Raw genomic sequence first — 12868 nt, forward strand, 5'->3', positions numbered from 1 at the left:
ACGCAATCCTAAAGTTAATCTTAGTTAAACAAGACTGTATTAACATTTACATCTTGAATATTTCTGTGTCTGCAGAGATGACATTAACCGACAATTTTCTATCGTTGGCAGTTTTTTTTTTAAGAGTTGCAAGAGAATTTTACGGCTGTCCATCATTTTCAAGGGTTGAAAATTGGGCCAGCAACCACAGCAATAGTATATTCTTGAGATTCGAGCAAGGCACTTTTAGAGAAAGAGAGAAATAGACTAAGGCCCAATCCCATTTCTCTCACTCGGCCCCGAGAACCCTCCAGTGAGGTCCCTCGATAGAGGAGTGCCCTCCGCCGGTGGAGTGCAAAGTGGAAAAGGTTTGGACAAGACTTGCAAGGTTCCACCCCTGTCCAGGAGATGGCGGTAATATTAATTGGCTGTAGACCTCAGTGACGTATTGGTCTACCTCACATGTAAACAACTTGAGTCTCAACCTGCAGTGTGTCAGTTGGAGAGTTCGTGCAACGTTAAAAATGCCCGCTACTGCTGTGTTATTACCGATTGCCTGAAAGCTCTTCATCTTTTCCGTGTCTCCAATCAACGGAGGAGAAATGTGCTATACTGAAGACAGCTTCGGCGCTATGTAGTGCTGATTCATCTTTACAAGGTACGTACACTCATTAAAAAAAATGACCCGTTCGGTCATATACAGTAAGAGTTAACATACAATGCACGTTCACACAATACCCTAGTTTGTGTAGACATAAATGGCAATCTACTTATTAGTATCTTAATGCCATTTTATGACATATTGTAGGGGTCTTGAATCTGTGACATGACGAAACGTAAACAAACACAAGAACAGTCCACCTGACCCTTTAGCTGACGTAATATCGTCACCAAACTTCCCTGTACGACCCAAAAACCTTAGTTCATAAGGAATTTAATTCAAAAGAGTTGTCATTGAATATAAAAAGGTCTATTGACACTAACAAAGATGTTATATAATGAAATTGTGAATATGTTTGATTTTCGAGAAGCTTTGTTCAAACCTCACTTTGTGTTTGCTGTTAAAAACGTAATATTGGAATATAATATTGTGAATGTGCTTAATTGCTGTTGAGATTGTCATGATTGTTTTCTGTTTTTAGTGTCAATAAATTTGTTCAAACCTCAAAAAAAAAAATTTCAACATTTTTTCATGATGCTTACATCACAGTTAAAGCGGTCTTTTTCTTTTCTATGCCCACATTTATGTCTAAATTGATTTGTTATCTATTGTGTTCCAGAGTGGCTGTCCCATAAGCGTGGACAGGTTGGACAGGAATGTTCCCATCCTGTGCTTATGGTTGGATGTGGAGTCAGAACTCATTCAGGACTTAAGGTTGAGCAAGAAGGTTATGTGGGCCCTGCAGGAGCTGCTAAAGAGGGAACAGGGCCATGGCTGGAGGTCTTGATCTACGTGTACTGGCTGGTCCACGCTCTGTCCTACCGTGTGGTGTCACGGGTCTTCAGGGTTCCCAGGTCCACCGTACAAAGAATTGTCCACAGTTAATATGGAATAAATTGCCCAAAAGCCATATTTTAGGCTCTGGAAGTCAGACCCACATTTGCATTATGTGCTTTTCTGCATTACTATTCAATAAACATCTTCATTTTGAGTAACACCTTGGTGGTTTATTTCATAATGATGTGAGATACTGTGTGTGAACTATTTGACTGTTGGACAGAAAACAACTACAAATCACTCCAGCTTAAATAATAGTTTACTTTCAGAAAAACAAACTCACATTGGGCCAAAATACATAATAGTAAATAAATAATGTGTCACAAATTTTAACAAAAATATACCAATACTTCCATAAAGCTGGAAACACAAACTGGAACTTCATTGAGTTCTTAATAATAATTAAAAAAAAATCCTTTTATAAAACAAAGGGAAACATTGCAGAGATGTCACTGTTCTGGAAATTTGTCCACGAGCTTCCCAAAAAGGACGGGAACCGCTCAGTTTTGGCCACAGTTTCTTCGAGCCTTTTCCTCGCTCCGGCAGACTCCGCTTTCAAAAAGTCAAGGAGTGTATCGTGCTTCCTTTTTTTTCTGGGTGATTTGGGGTTTGGCGCCCGATTAGAAGGTGCCAACGACGTGCCCGGTGGTGTGGATGGCGTGGTAGCTGTGATGGTGACCAGCTCTTCCACGGGACGTTCTACAGTGGCCTTTAGGTTGGGTGGAAAAAACAAGAATTACTTAATGCTGATGTATTGTACAAAAACAACTGTGTATAGGATGCTCAACAAGTTGATATGAGACAGGAAATTATAGGATGTGTTCTGGATAATTATTTGATAGTGAATAGATACAAAAAAATGACATGTTATTCTTATGGCTGTATGAACCTTCTATTGGCCAGCATCACATATGCTTTAGAGTTGTCTCCACATTTGGACAACATTTTGAGAAGGTAATTAGTTTACTTAATATGTGTTTACAGAGAAGGCAGTGGACTATGTGATAGTAGTTTGTTTCAACTGTATTTCCACGAGAAATTCGGAGACATTACTCATAATGCATGATGAAAACTAATGCATTCTGATCTCACATGAAAGAATCATATTGTAAATAAAACACGACACCCGAAATTGTAGGCAGTAAACAAGCGCTATGTCCAGAACGGTATTCTGGCTGCTCCATGTAGATGTCAAAGCACGACTCGTTTAAGATAAAAACAGGGATGGGCTGAACCGTGATTTTCTGCAGTTATCCTACTTTACAGTTTGTAGCGTGAAGATTTTTTTTGCCAGCTCCCTTGGTAGATTAGTGCACTTCGTAAAGTAGCGATTTTGCAGTGTTCGTGTTTTAATGCGAAAATACGATTTTCTATTGCATTTACGTCTAACTAAGATATCTCAATACATTTTGTTGCAAATACATGCGTGGTTGTGGAAAACTACTTACATTTGTGCGGTTCCTTTTTGGGCATGTTTGTTGATATTGAGAATTCGCAAAGCCTTCTGGGTAGTCACTTCGCTGCCAAGTGAGGTCGAGAGCCCCCTCGGTCTTGAAGTGGCTACGACATGGTTTGAGGGCACTTCTGCCTCGGTCTTGGGAGTATCGGGACACACCCCATTTTCACGTGAACGCGCAAACCGAGTGACTAGGGCACATAGCGAGTGAAAGTGCGAAGAATGGGACGCAGCCTAAGAATAACGATGACGGGTGGATACTAGACAGAGATAAAAATGAGTTTTTTTAATTGACATTGCAAGAGTTTAGTACAGTACGTATTGTGAGGAGGGAGCCTTAGTTTAACAGCACCAGCCAATCAGGAGCAGGTTTAAATGGCACCAAGAACACTCTTATTTGGTTTCAGGTGTTTGATGGCGCATCAGGCAGAAATGCCCGGCATACCACCAACCCTGTACTTCCCCATTGAGTGGACATTTTTAAAAGTTTGGCTGCCCCTCTTCTGTCCTAAAAGCAAAGACAAGTCAACATTCACAGATTTTTATTTTTTTATTTTTATTGTTTAAATCAAATGAGTCAAAGACATTCAAAAGCTGTATTGATCTAGATGCTTGCAGGCTATGTTTGTTCCAGAAAGGCTTCTCAGTTGTTGGTTCTTGGGGACGGGACTGACTGTCTCTTTTGTGCTGCTGTCTGCCTCTATACCATCATGACTTAGCTCCCGAGCTTGTTTTTTTTGTTTAAGTTTTTTTTTTAAATTCAAGGGTGGGGCAAATCTACAGTAGGTGATGGTTGCGGGCTTCTCACAGAAACAATGTGAATTGTTTCATACTGATATTTAATAATGAAATAAAAATAACATGAGTGTTATAATTCCAACAACCTTCCTTGCAACATTTTACCCCTTTGGCAAGTTCTTTTTTTAGAATACTCTAAGTCTGGTTGCTTGTCTGGTAGCTCAAATGCAAATGCATATTTATTTACTAGGTCAGGCTAAAGTAACCAAATCGTTAGCCCACTGTACACTTTGAATGCATATTTGGCTTTTTAACCTTCTCATTCTCTCGCCACTCCCTAGCAAAGGTGATAATCTTGTTCTCCAGCCGGATGCATGTTTGTCTACATCGGCTTAGTTAGAAGGTCTTCTCTCAATTGGCAGCCTAATGTCAAACGATGAGTCATAAAACAACACTGAGCTAAAACAAATCATGGAAGCGTTTAATGGGGGTGTGTCTTGTCACATACAATTAACGTACGATTTTCAGAAGGCCAGTCTTAAGCTTGCAGCTTTTCCTAACAAATTCACGAATAGGGCGGGTTGATGTCATCTTAAAGTATACTTTCTGTTAAAAGTAAGAATGAAATGAAAAGTCCAAATAGTTTTTTTTATTTTTGGACTCATTTCTCTCATAATCCTCCTGACTTTTTCTGTGATTTGCTTCACCTAACATGAAAAAAAACCTTAATTTTTTTTAATGTTTTCCCTTCGGTATCAAGTATCCCAAAATTTTTATTTTTTTACTTTAGTATTAACATTGTTTCTCCTCATTGAAAGTGTTCACTGTTATGAACTCTGACTGCCTTTTGTGTTGCTCCTTTGTGTTTATCCGTGTTGTGTACTGTGCCATATTTGCAACCACATGTCTCCATTTGAAATGTTTAATTTGGTCCAGATAGCCTCTTTGAAGATAATTTCCCGCAGATTGTCTCAAACCATAATACATTTCTAGTTACTGACTAAACTGTGCCCTAAAATTACATTTCGTTCAGTTTATCAAAGGTTTACCGTGACGTCTCATCCTCAATTCACATTTTTAGAAGGTTGTTGAACTTATCTTGAAACTGGTTTTGTATGTACAGTAATCCCTTCTACCTATGAGGTTTAATTATTTATGCTTTGCCCATTTACAGGATGATGCCAAGTCAAGTCATGTTTATTTGTGACGCCTTAAATCACGAGGAGTCTCAAAGGGCTGCACAGACACAGAATTATTGCAAACCACAGACATTCATTACACCATCCCCTGATCTAGAATCTACATGAGGGCAAGGAAAAACTCAAAAACCTCAACATGAGGAAAATGAAGAAACCTTGAGAAGGGACCGCACATGAGGGAATCCCCCTTCCAAGATGACCAGGCTGCAATGGATAATATTAATAATACTGCACTTCCATTAATTTAGTTCGACCACGTGCTAAATATTTTTTGTCAGGTTCTTATAAACAAACTGATTGGGATTTACAGGGAACAACTCATTGTAATTAACTCACTTGGTTATTCTTTGTTGTTCTGTGTAGTACAACAATACATGGGCTTTATATCGTCAAAAGTAAAAATGTGTATATTTTTGTTTCAACTAAATTTCGTATTGTTTGTAATATACGACATTTTTTTAAATGTATGCTGTTAAAAAGTCTATACACAATAACTTAGTTATAAACGATCACCATGGAGGGTGCTGTAAACCATATGACCCATTTTTTTGTTTTTCTGGTTTCAAACAAGGCAATTCATTTCTGTGAGGTTAGTATCATAGGAAAATAATCAATTTTAGGTTTTAAAATGAAAAAGGCAACTAAAATGTTGTGGCTAGGGATTTCATAAAAACAAGCCCAAGAACGCTTAATATAAGCAGTGGATTGGTCCACTCACAGACAAAATAAGGTTATTTTTGAATATTTAACTCTTACTATTAATACGTTCTTTTTTATAAGTAACCCATATAAACTGTGAGAAAAGAGAAGGACTTTTTGGTCCAAAACTTGCGGTAGTTGTATTTTTGGATAGGTACTGTGTTTTCTGGAGCATAAGCCATAAACAAATCAATTTGGGCAGACATTTCAAAGTGTACCTTATAACCAAGTGCACTTTATATCCCGAATCATTCAGCGTCAAAATTGGAAATGCAACCAGTGAATAATGATATTCTTGACAATAAAAATGATTTATGGTAATACCGTATCTGAGCAATGATTGTGCAATGAATAATCAAATCAAAAAAAAAATATCGCTGACCTGAATTGCATATCATTGTATGCATCGGGAATCGAACCCGAATAGTGGCCGTGACATTACCACTAGACAGCCTAATGCTAATGGGATTTAACAAGGCGTTAGACCTTATCTTATTCTCACACTATTTTTACTCACAGTGCCAGGAACACTGAATTAAATTGTGCATTATAATAGGTCTCCACTCTTAACCTGTGTGTCAAGCTCTTACTGTCGTCTCAATCTCATTCCCCTATACTCTGCTGCTCCTTATGTATGAATAATGTATGACAAAAGACTATTTTTTGGGGTATCCACCTTATAATCCCAGTGTACCTAATATTCCAGAAAATACGGTAGCTATTAAAGCAAACTCGTCTGTCATTTTAGTTGCACATACAAATACGTTTAATATTTGTTTTCTCGTCAGGAAGCAAAGGTCATGGTGGTGCCTTGTGCTAGCGTCCAGCCCATGGAGGAGGCTCTGGAAGATTGCACCCGTAACGTGATTCCTATCATACTCTATGCCATCAAAGAAGACTCCCTAAATGCAGAGCAGATTTCAGAGCTTTGGAAGGTCAAAGAGATGCTCTCTTTTCCCATCTGTTTCATCCGTCTGCCGGACACGATGCCCACAGCCTCACCTGAGCCCACCCGTCGCGCAGACAAAGACAAGGAACGGGAGAAGAGTGCCCTCCACAAGCAATTGCTCTCGCTTGGTTTCCTCAGCGGCCCAGCGGGGAATTGCTCCTGCGGAGCGCCCGCCCAGATGCCCACCCCGGGCGCTAAGCCTCAAAGCATGCTCGGTGAAGCTTTCGAAAGGCTGCACAGGCTGCTAGTCCCTTTCACTCGCCTGGTGCTTCAGAATCAACAGGTGGAGGCTGCCAGCCTGCTCAACGGGCTCCACTGTCGCTGCCTGGATCTTTTCATCAATCAGGTTAAATAAATTCTACCTTCTAAAATGGCTCGTTTTTAGGTCATATGCATGAACATTAGGGGTGGGAAAATCTGGGAATCTTGGTATCAATCAGATCCAAGTGAATACAGGGTAGTATCGATCGATACAGATTCTATACAAATACTTTTTGCTTGGAAAGGTCATAATCATTGAACAATTGAACCCCTCACTTCTTGAGTTAGTTTATAATTTCGATAGACACAGCACAAAGATTTCTAAGCTATACAAATGTTTCTATTTTTATCAAACAAGTACATCGCAAACTTTTAAAGTTCAAATAGATAGAAATATTTGTATTACAACCGTTTTGGATCAAGGGCGACGAGAGTCATACAAAAAAAAGCATCAATGTAACAAGAATGCAAATACCGTATTACAATGTCAACAAGACATGTAAAGTACCTTCCACTGCACAATATTTTGAAAATGAAGTCAATAGTGCAAATGGTAAATGGTCTGCATTTATATAGCGCTTTTCAAGTCAATGAAGAACTTCCAAAGCACTTTACAATGTGCTTCACACTTACCCATTCACAAACACACTCACACACCAATAGGGAGTCAGCCATGCAAGGCGCCTACCTGCTTATTGGGGTCATTAGAGATTCAGTGTCTTGCCCAAGGACACTTCGACATATAACACGGAGGAACCGGGATAAAGTATCAATTGTCTCTCACTGGCTCTGTTGCCATTGCAGGGTGATTTTTTTTTTCCATGTGTTGATGTCAATTTGTAGTGTAGCCACAGTAGCACACCACTTTACCACACAAATAACATCTGCCACTGTCCTTTTCTGTAGTTGGGGAAAAAGGTCCGCAGCGCTTAGTGCCTTCTGTTTGCCTCTTGTCATTTTTAGCTTATGGTAGGGGTGGTTGCATAAATTTAGCTTTCTCTTCTGCCTAGCAGGCAGGACGAAGCAGCAGGTCAGCTAGTGGGAGGTGCTAAATGTTTGCCTGTCAGTCATAAACTTGAGAGTGGCCAAGGGTAATAAGTGAGTACAGTAATAGGAGGGCTGCACTATCTACATAGAAAAGAGGTTGTTCGAAAAAATTGATGGAGAAGCGATGTATCAATCCCAGGAAAATATTATCAATCCGAATCAAGTATTTGCTTTGTATTAATAGTATTGATATTTTGATCCATCCAAACACCCTTAATGAAAATTATTTGTTCTGCAGGCCTTTGACATGCAACGGGACCTGCAGATAACACCTCGCAGGCTGGAATACACACGTGAAAAAGAGGGGGAATTATTCACCTCCCTCATGGCTATCGCCAACCGCAAACAGGAGGAGATGAAGGAAATGATTGTGGAGACTCTTAGCAGCATGAAAGAGCAACTGCTGGAGGATGCTGCCAACTTGGAATTTTCGGGTGAGAACATTTGCAACATGCATTAAATGAAAAAGCTTCTTTGTCTTGATTTATAACAACTCTCTTTCCAAAATGTGAACACCTTCGGTCATCCAGTAGTTACAAATAGTCCAGTGTGTCCATCTTCAAATAGAGACTAAGGTGATCTACACTGTGACGGCAGATATAATCATGACAAACAACGGCGAACCGGTCACATCGAAAGAGATCAAGTCTTGCATCCACCAGATCCAGGAACTGATCGTTCTGCGCCTCAATCAGGCCGTGGCCAACAAGCTCATCAGCTCTGTCGACTATCTGAGGGAGAGTTTTGTTGGAACGCTGGAGCGATGTCTCAACAGCCTGGAAAAGTCCCACATTGAGTCGTCTGCCCACAACATCACCTCCAATCATCTTAAGCAGGTGCCTAGACAAGATATAGAAATTAGGCCATTTAGGAGTGAAAGGACTTACGCAACATGTGTTCTGAAGCCTGAGAGTAGCTTTGGACTTGCCCACAAAATACGGGGATTTTCCTATTAATTAAACGACATAATGGATTACTGTTATTGCAAACCGGCCTCGGAAGCTTTAAAGGATAATTCTAAAACAATTGATGGCTAACATTTGGTCGATATAATGTGATTTGTTTTATGGATTTACATAAAAATAAGAGACTGGGGAATCATTTAGATAGAAAATAAAAACTAAATTTGGAGATGTTTTTCCCCAAGACAGAAATAATTTGTAGTTTTCACACAAACTTAAGTTTATTATTACAAACCCCCAAGTTTTTAGGAAAAATAAATAAAACTTACACAAGGAAATCCAATAAACAACACCGAAAAGTGTTTTTAAAAAAACGGTTCGCTAAATTGTGATTGTTTTGACAAACTCATTATGTGGTATCAATACTTCCGTAAAATTTGGATTATAATTATATAATTATGATTCTAAGCTGCACCCAGTACATTTTTAAAGGAAAAAACATTTTTTGCATACATAAGCGGCACCTGATTATAAGCCGCATGTGCCCACTGAAACATAAGATATTTACAAAGAAAGACGGTACACAAAAAGAGTTTTAAATGATATATGGAACCCCTTAACTCTTAAATGTTCCGACGGCCCGCTGTTGGGCCGCTGGATTTTCCATAAACAAATACGTGTCTGTATGATGTCACGAGTCAATGCCACATATCACCAGAAAGGTTTAACTCTTGTATTACAACATATAATCATTTTATAGTCCGAAATTTACAGTTACTATTTGGGGATTTTGAAAAATAAGACTTATTAATTGCGACGATTGGTTTCAAAATATATCCGTTTTTAGCGTTTTTTTTATCCAAAGACAATTATTGTCAGTAATGCCATTTTCGCATAAGGATAACAATATTGGTTATAGCTTTCTAGTATTTCCTTGTGTGAAGTTTTTTTTTTAATACAATTCGAACAATGTGCCGGCATCGTCCCCACAGCAATAAACGTCTCACTGACAGTTATCAGATCTGATTTTTTGCCCTCAAAGAGGTTAGAAATTGGGTTTTTCAGTAAAATTGCGTTAACAGTAAATGCTGCAAATGAGTACGGTACTTGCGTATTACTTTGAGCTTTGAGGTGCAGTAGTGCTGTTTTAACCTCTGAAATCGAGTGGTAAATTTTCGACAAGGCCGTAACAAATACGTCTTCGATATCGTCTTTGTCTAAAAACACGACCTGCCAAAAAAAATTATCACCACTTGGTTCGCTGGTTTCAAAGATTTTATTGTTTTTTTTCAATAATCGTGTAAATATTCACAATTTTATTTAAAGAATTGATGAAATTCTACGAGGACTATCAGGCCATTGTGTATTTATTCTTGTTGATTTCAATGCGCTCCCATCCTAAACTTTCCTCAATGTTAATCATTTTTTGCATCTGCTGCAGTTATTAAATGCCGCCTATCACGTCGAGGTCACCTTTCATTCGGGATCTTCCGTAACACGACTTGTCTGGGAGCAAATCAAACAGGTAAATTTCGAGGACCAGCCACATATACCCTCCACGGTGTTCTCAGTAACCCTCCAATCACGTGCTTCTCCCAGATCATCCACAGGATAACCTTTGTGAACCCGCCCGCCATCTCGCACGAATGGAAGCGCAAAGTGGCCCAGGACGCCATCGAAAGTCTCAGTGCTGCTAAATTGGCCCGAAGCATCTGCTCACAGTTCAGGACCCGTCTCAACAGTTCCCATGAAGCATTTGCAGCATCACTACGTCAGGTCAAAATGTCCATGTTTTCCTTCCTTCTTAAGATAACAAGAAATGCACCAAACCAGTGCTACCTTTAATGGGGGGGTACTTGATAGCAAGTCAAGGAAGTCTTAAGATTATGAAATGTATTTCAAACTTACTTTCCCCCGCATGGCTAAAATAACGAATCACCTATTGGCAGATTATTTGGATAATTTTCTATTTCATATTAATTTTCTTTTAAATTGAGAACAACAATCCATAAAACAAAAAAAATATGTGGCAGGTCCTCAATCATTTTGCTAATGTCAAGAAATTATTCACCAAAATAAGATAATGTAAAACATTGGGATTGTGCAAAAATTACAAGGGCTAATTTAGTTCTTTATTTTTTATTTATAAATATATATTAGTTTACTACTCCCCTTAGTTTATTAATATAAACTGTGTTTTTTCATCTTGTAAAATTTGGTCGGTAGCCGGGACTGGGAGAGCAAGACATGGTCGGAAACGAGTCGTAAGCCAGGACGGGAGAGCTGACGTGGTCAGGATCAAAACGGGTCGTAGCCGCAGACAGACGGGAGCAAAAACGGGCCAGGTGGGAGTCAGGGTCAGAAATAGACTTGCCTAGTATTCACTGAGGTTTGCAGACGGACTGACAAAAGGGGACTGACAGGACTGGGTTCAAATACTGATCGGGAGCCAATCAGAACCCGCGGCAGTTGGCGCCAAAAGAGCGGGCACAGCTGAGTCACATCAGTAATCATGACACAATTTTGGATGAACAAATCTGCTAGGGCGGCAGTAGCTCAGGAGGTAGAGCGCTCGTCTTGGGATCAAGCATGCAAACTCCACACAGGAAGGTTCAATCTCATGACCTCAGAACTGTGTCGCACACGCGCTAACCACTGCGCCTCCGTGCTTTCCTGTATTTATGCCTTTTTTTCACATCTTTTTTTAACACGATTCATCACTTTTTTCGAATCCCGGCTCGTCCGCGTTACATGTCGAAGTGTCCTTGGGTAAGACACTGAACCCCTAATACCTCCAATAAGCAGGTTAGCGTCTTACATGGCTGCAATACAAGGCCGCTATTGGGAAATGTGGAGCACATTGTAGAGCGCTTAGGGAAGTCATTGACTTGAAAAGCGCTATATAAATGCAGATCATTTCATTTCAGATTTAACTAAAAAAACAATAAAATGAGATGTGGTCCCCCTCAAACACAATCTGTATGGTGCTAATTGACTGAACAGAAACAAAAATTTGGGCGAAGGGAGAGCATTAGGACAATGCACGGCTGTAGGCTATTGGGTGGCTATGCCTGTTTTATGCCCCTTTGTGTTCATTTGGTTTTAAGAGCATACAAGCTGAACCCCTGATTTCAGGTTCTTATTTGGACTTATATGCGAGGATATACAGTATAATTATCATAATTTTACTGTTTAACAATTTAAACTGTTATACCCCCAATAAGTAGGTTAGCCAAGGCCGCAATTGGGAAATGTGAAGCACATTGTAAAGCGCTTTGGGAAGTCATTGACTTGAAAAGCGCTATATAAATGCAGATCATTTCATTTCATTTCATTAAATTTGTTTTTGAAAACATTTTTTAGACTCGAAATTTACATTATATCTATCTATCTACCTTGGTCATATCCCTCAAGAGGGGTGACCGACAGCAAGACAAACACATACAATAACAAGGAAGAAAAAAGAAAACCCACAAACATTTTTGGACCATGGGCAACCCAATTGCCCAAACACCCAAACAAGTTTGGCACCTCGGCACCTAAGTTGGTCATGCTTTTGTCCCTCCAGATGAAATGGGACACCAGAAAGCGGCCATGTCACTCGGATCAGGGTGACACAACACACTCTTTTGTTCAACAGCAGGGCCCGACAGCTTTCAATGGTTTAACCCTGCCGCGTCATACGGGTGCCCAGCCCATCCTTAAGAACGGTTCCACTATCATTATATAGTTCCATTATTTTTATCAAAGAATCTAGAAAAAAACTTAACAAAATGAGTTTTACTGATTCCTTCTTGGATCTCCATGAATTATTATGATTATTTTTTGTTGGGACTGGGATCAAACGAACCCCTTAGTAATAACTAAAACCTTAGCCACCAAAAACGTAGCTTTCTTGTTGTGCAAAGATAATGACATAATGACAAATTCAGTTTACAATGTCCAAAACTCTACAGTCTGGCCTTTTTCCCCAAATAGCTTCTAATTTAGGTTTGTTCAACGAATTTTTTAAAAACAATACTGTTATTGAAGAGCTTATTGTTTCGTTAATGTAACACTTTGAAGCCCTTTGATTAATCCAGACACTGTTATATCAATCTTGCTTTTCCTGCAAAGATAGATTCCCTTAAACCTCCTGAC

At 39.4% G+C, this 12868-nt stretch overlaps 1 protein-coding gene and 2 long non-coding RNA genes across 3 annotated transcripts in view; 2 read left to right on the plus strand and 1 right to left on the minus strand.

Annotated features, from left to right (window-relative positions):
* dstyk (dual serine/threonine and tyrosine protein kinase) overlaps positions 1–12868 on the plus strand; it is a 44419-nt gene that overhangs the window by 17197 nt on the left and 14354 nt on the right. The window contains exons 3-7 of the mRNA XM_088338316.1: positions 6358–6864; positions 8065–8260; positions 8424–8662; positions 10170–10253; positions 10328–10504. Of these exons, the coding sequence (XP_088194442.1) occupies positions 6358–6864; positions 8065–8260; positions 8424–8662; positions 10170–10253; positions 10328–10504 (1203 nt within the window). The remainder of the gene's footprint in view (positions 1–6357; positions 6865–8064; positions 8261–8423; positions 8663–10169; positions 10254–10327; positions 10505–12868) is intronic.
* Positions 353–1635, plus strand: LOC148364186 (uncharacterized). The gene is made up of 2 exons (XR_015850730.1): positions 353–637; positions 1260–1635. It is a non-coding gene; the product is annotated as an uncharacterized LOC148364186 (long non-coding RNA).
* The window catches only part of LOC148364187 (uncharacterized), a 308472-nt gene continuing 297322 nt past the window's right edge, over positions 1719–12868 (minus strand). Inside the window, exon 2 of the long non-coding RNA XR_015850731.1 lies at positions 1719–2186. This is a non-coding gene — a long non-coding RNA (uncharacterized LOC148364187). The remainder of the gene's footprint in view (positions 2187–12868) is intronic.

This window comes from Urocampus carinirostris, chromosome 6 (assembly GCF_059441175.1).
Source record: "Urocampus carinirostris isolate Australia breed hairy pipefish chromosome 6, RoL_Ucar_1.0, whole genome shotgun sequence".
In the NCBI taxonomy this organism is placed as follows: domain Eukaryota; kingdom Metazoa; phylum Chordata; class Actinopteri; order Syngnathiformes; family Syngnathidae; genus Urocampus; species Urocampus carinirostris.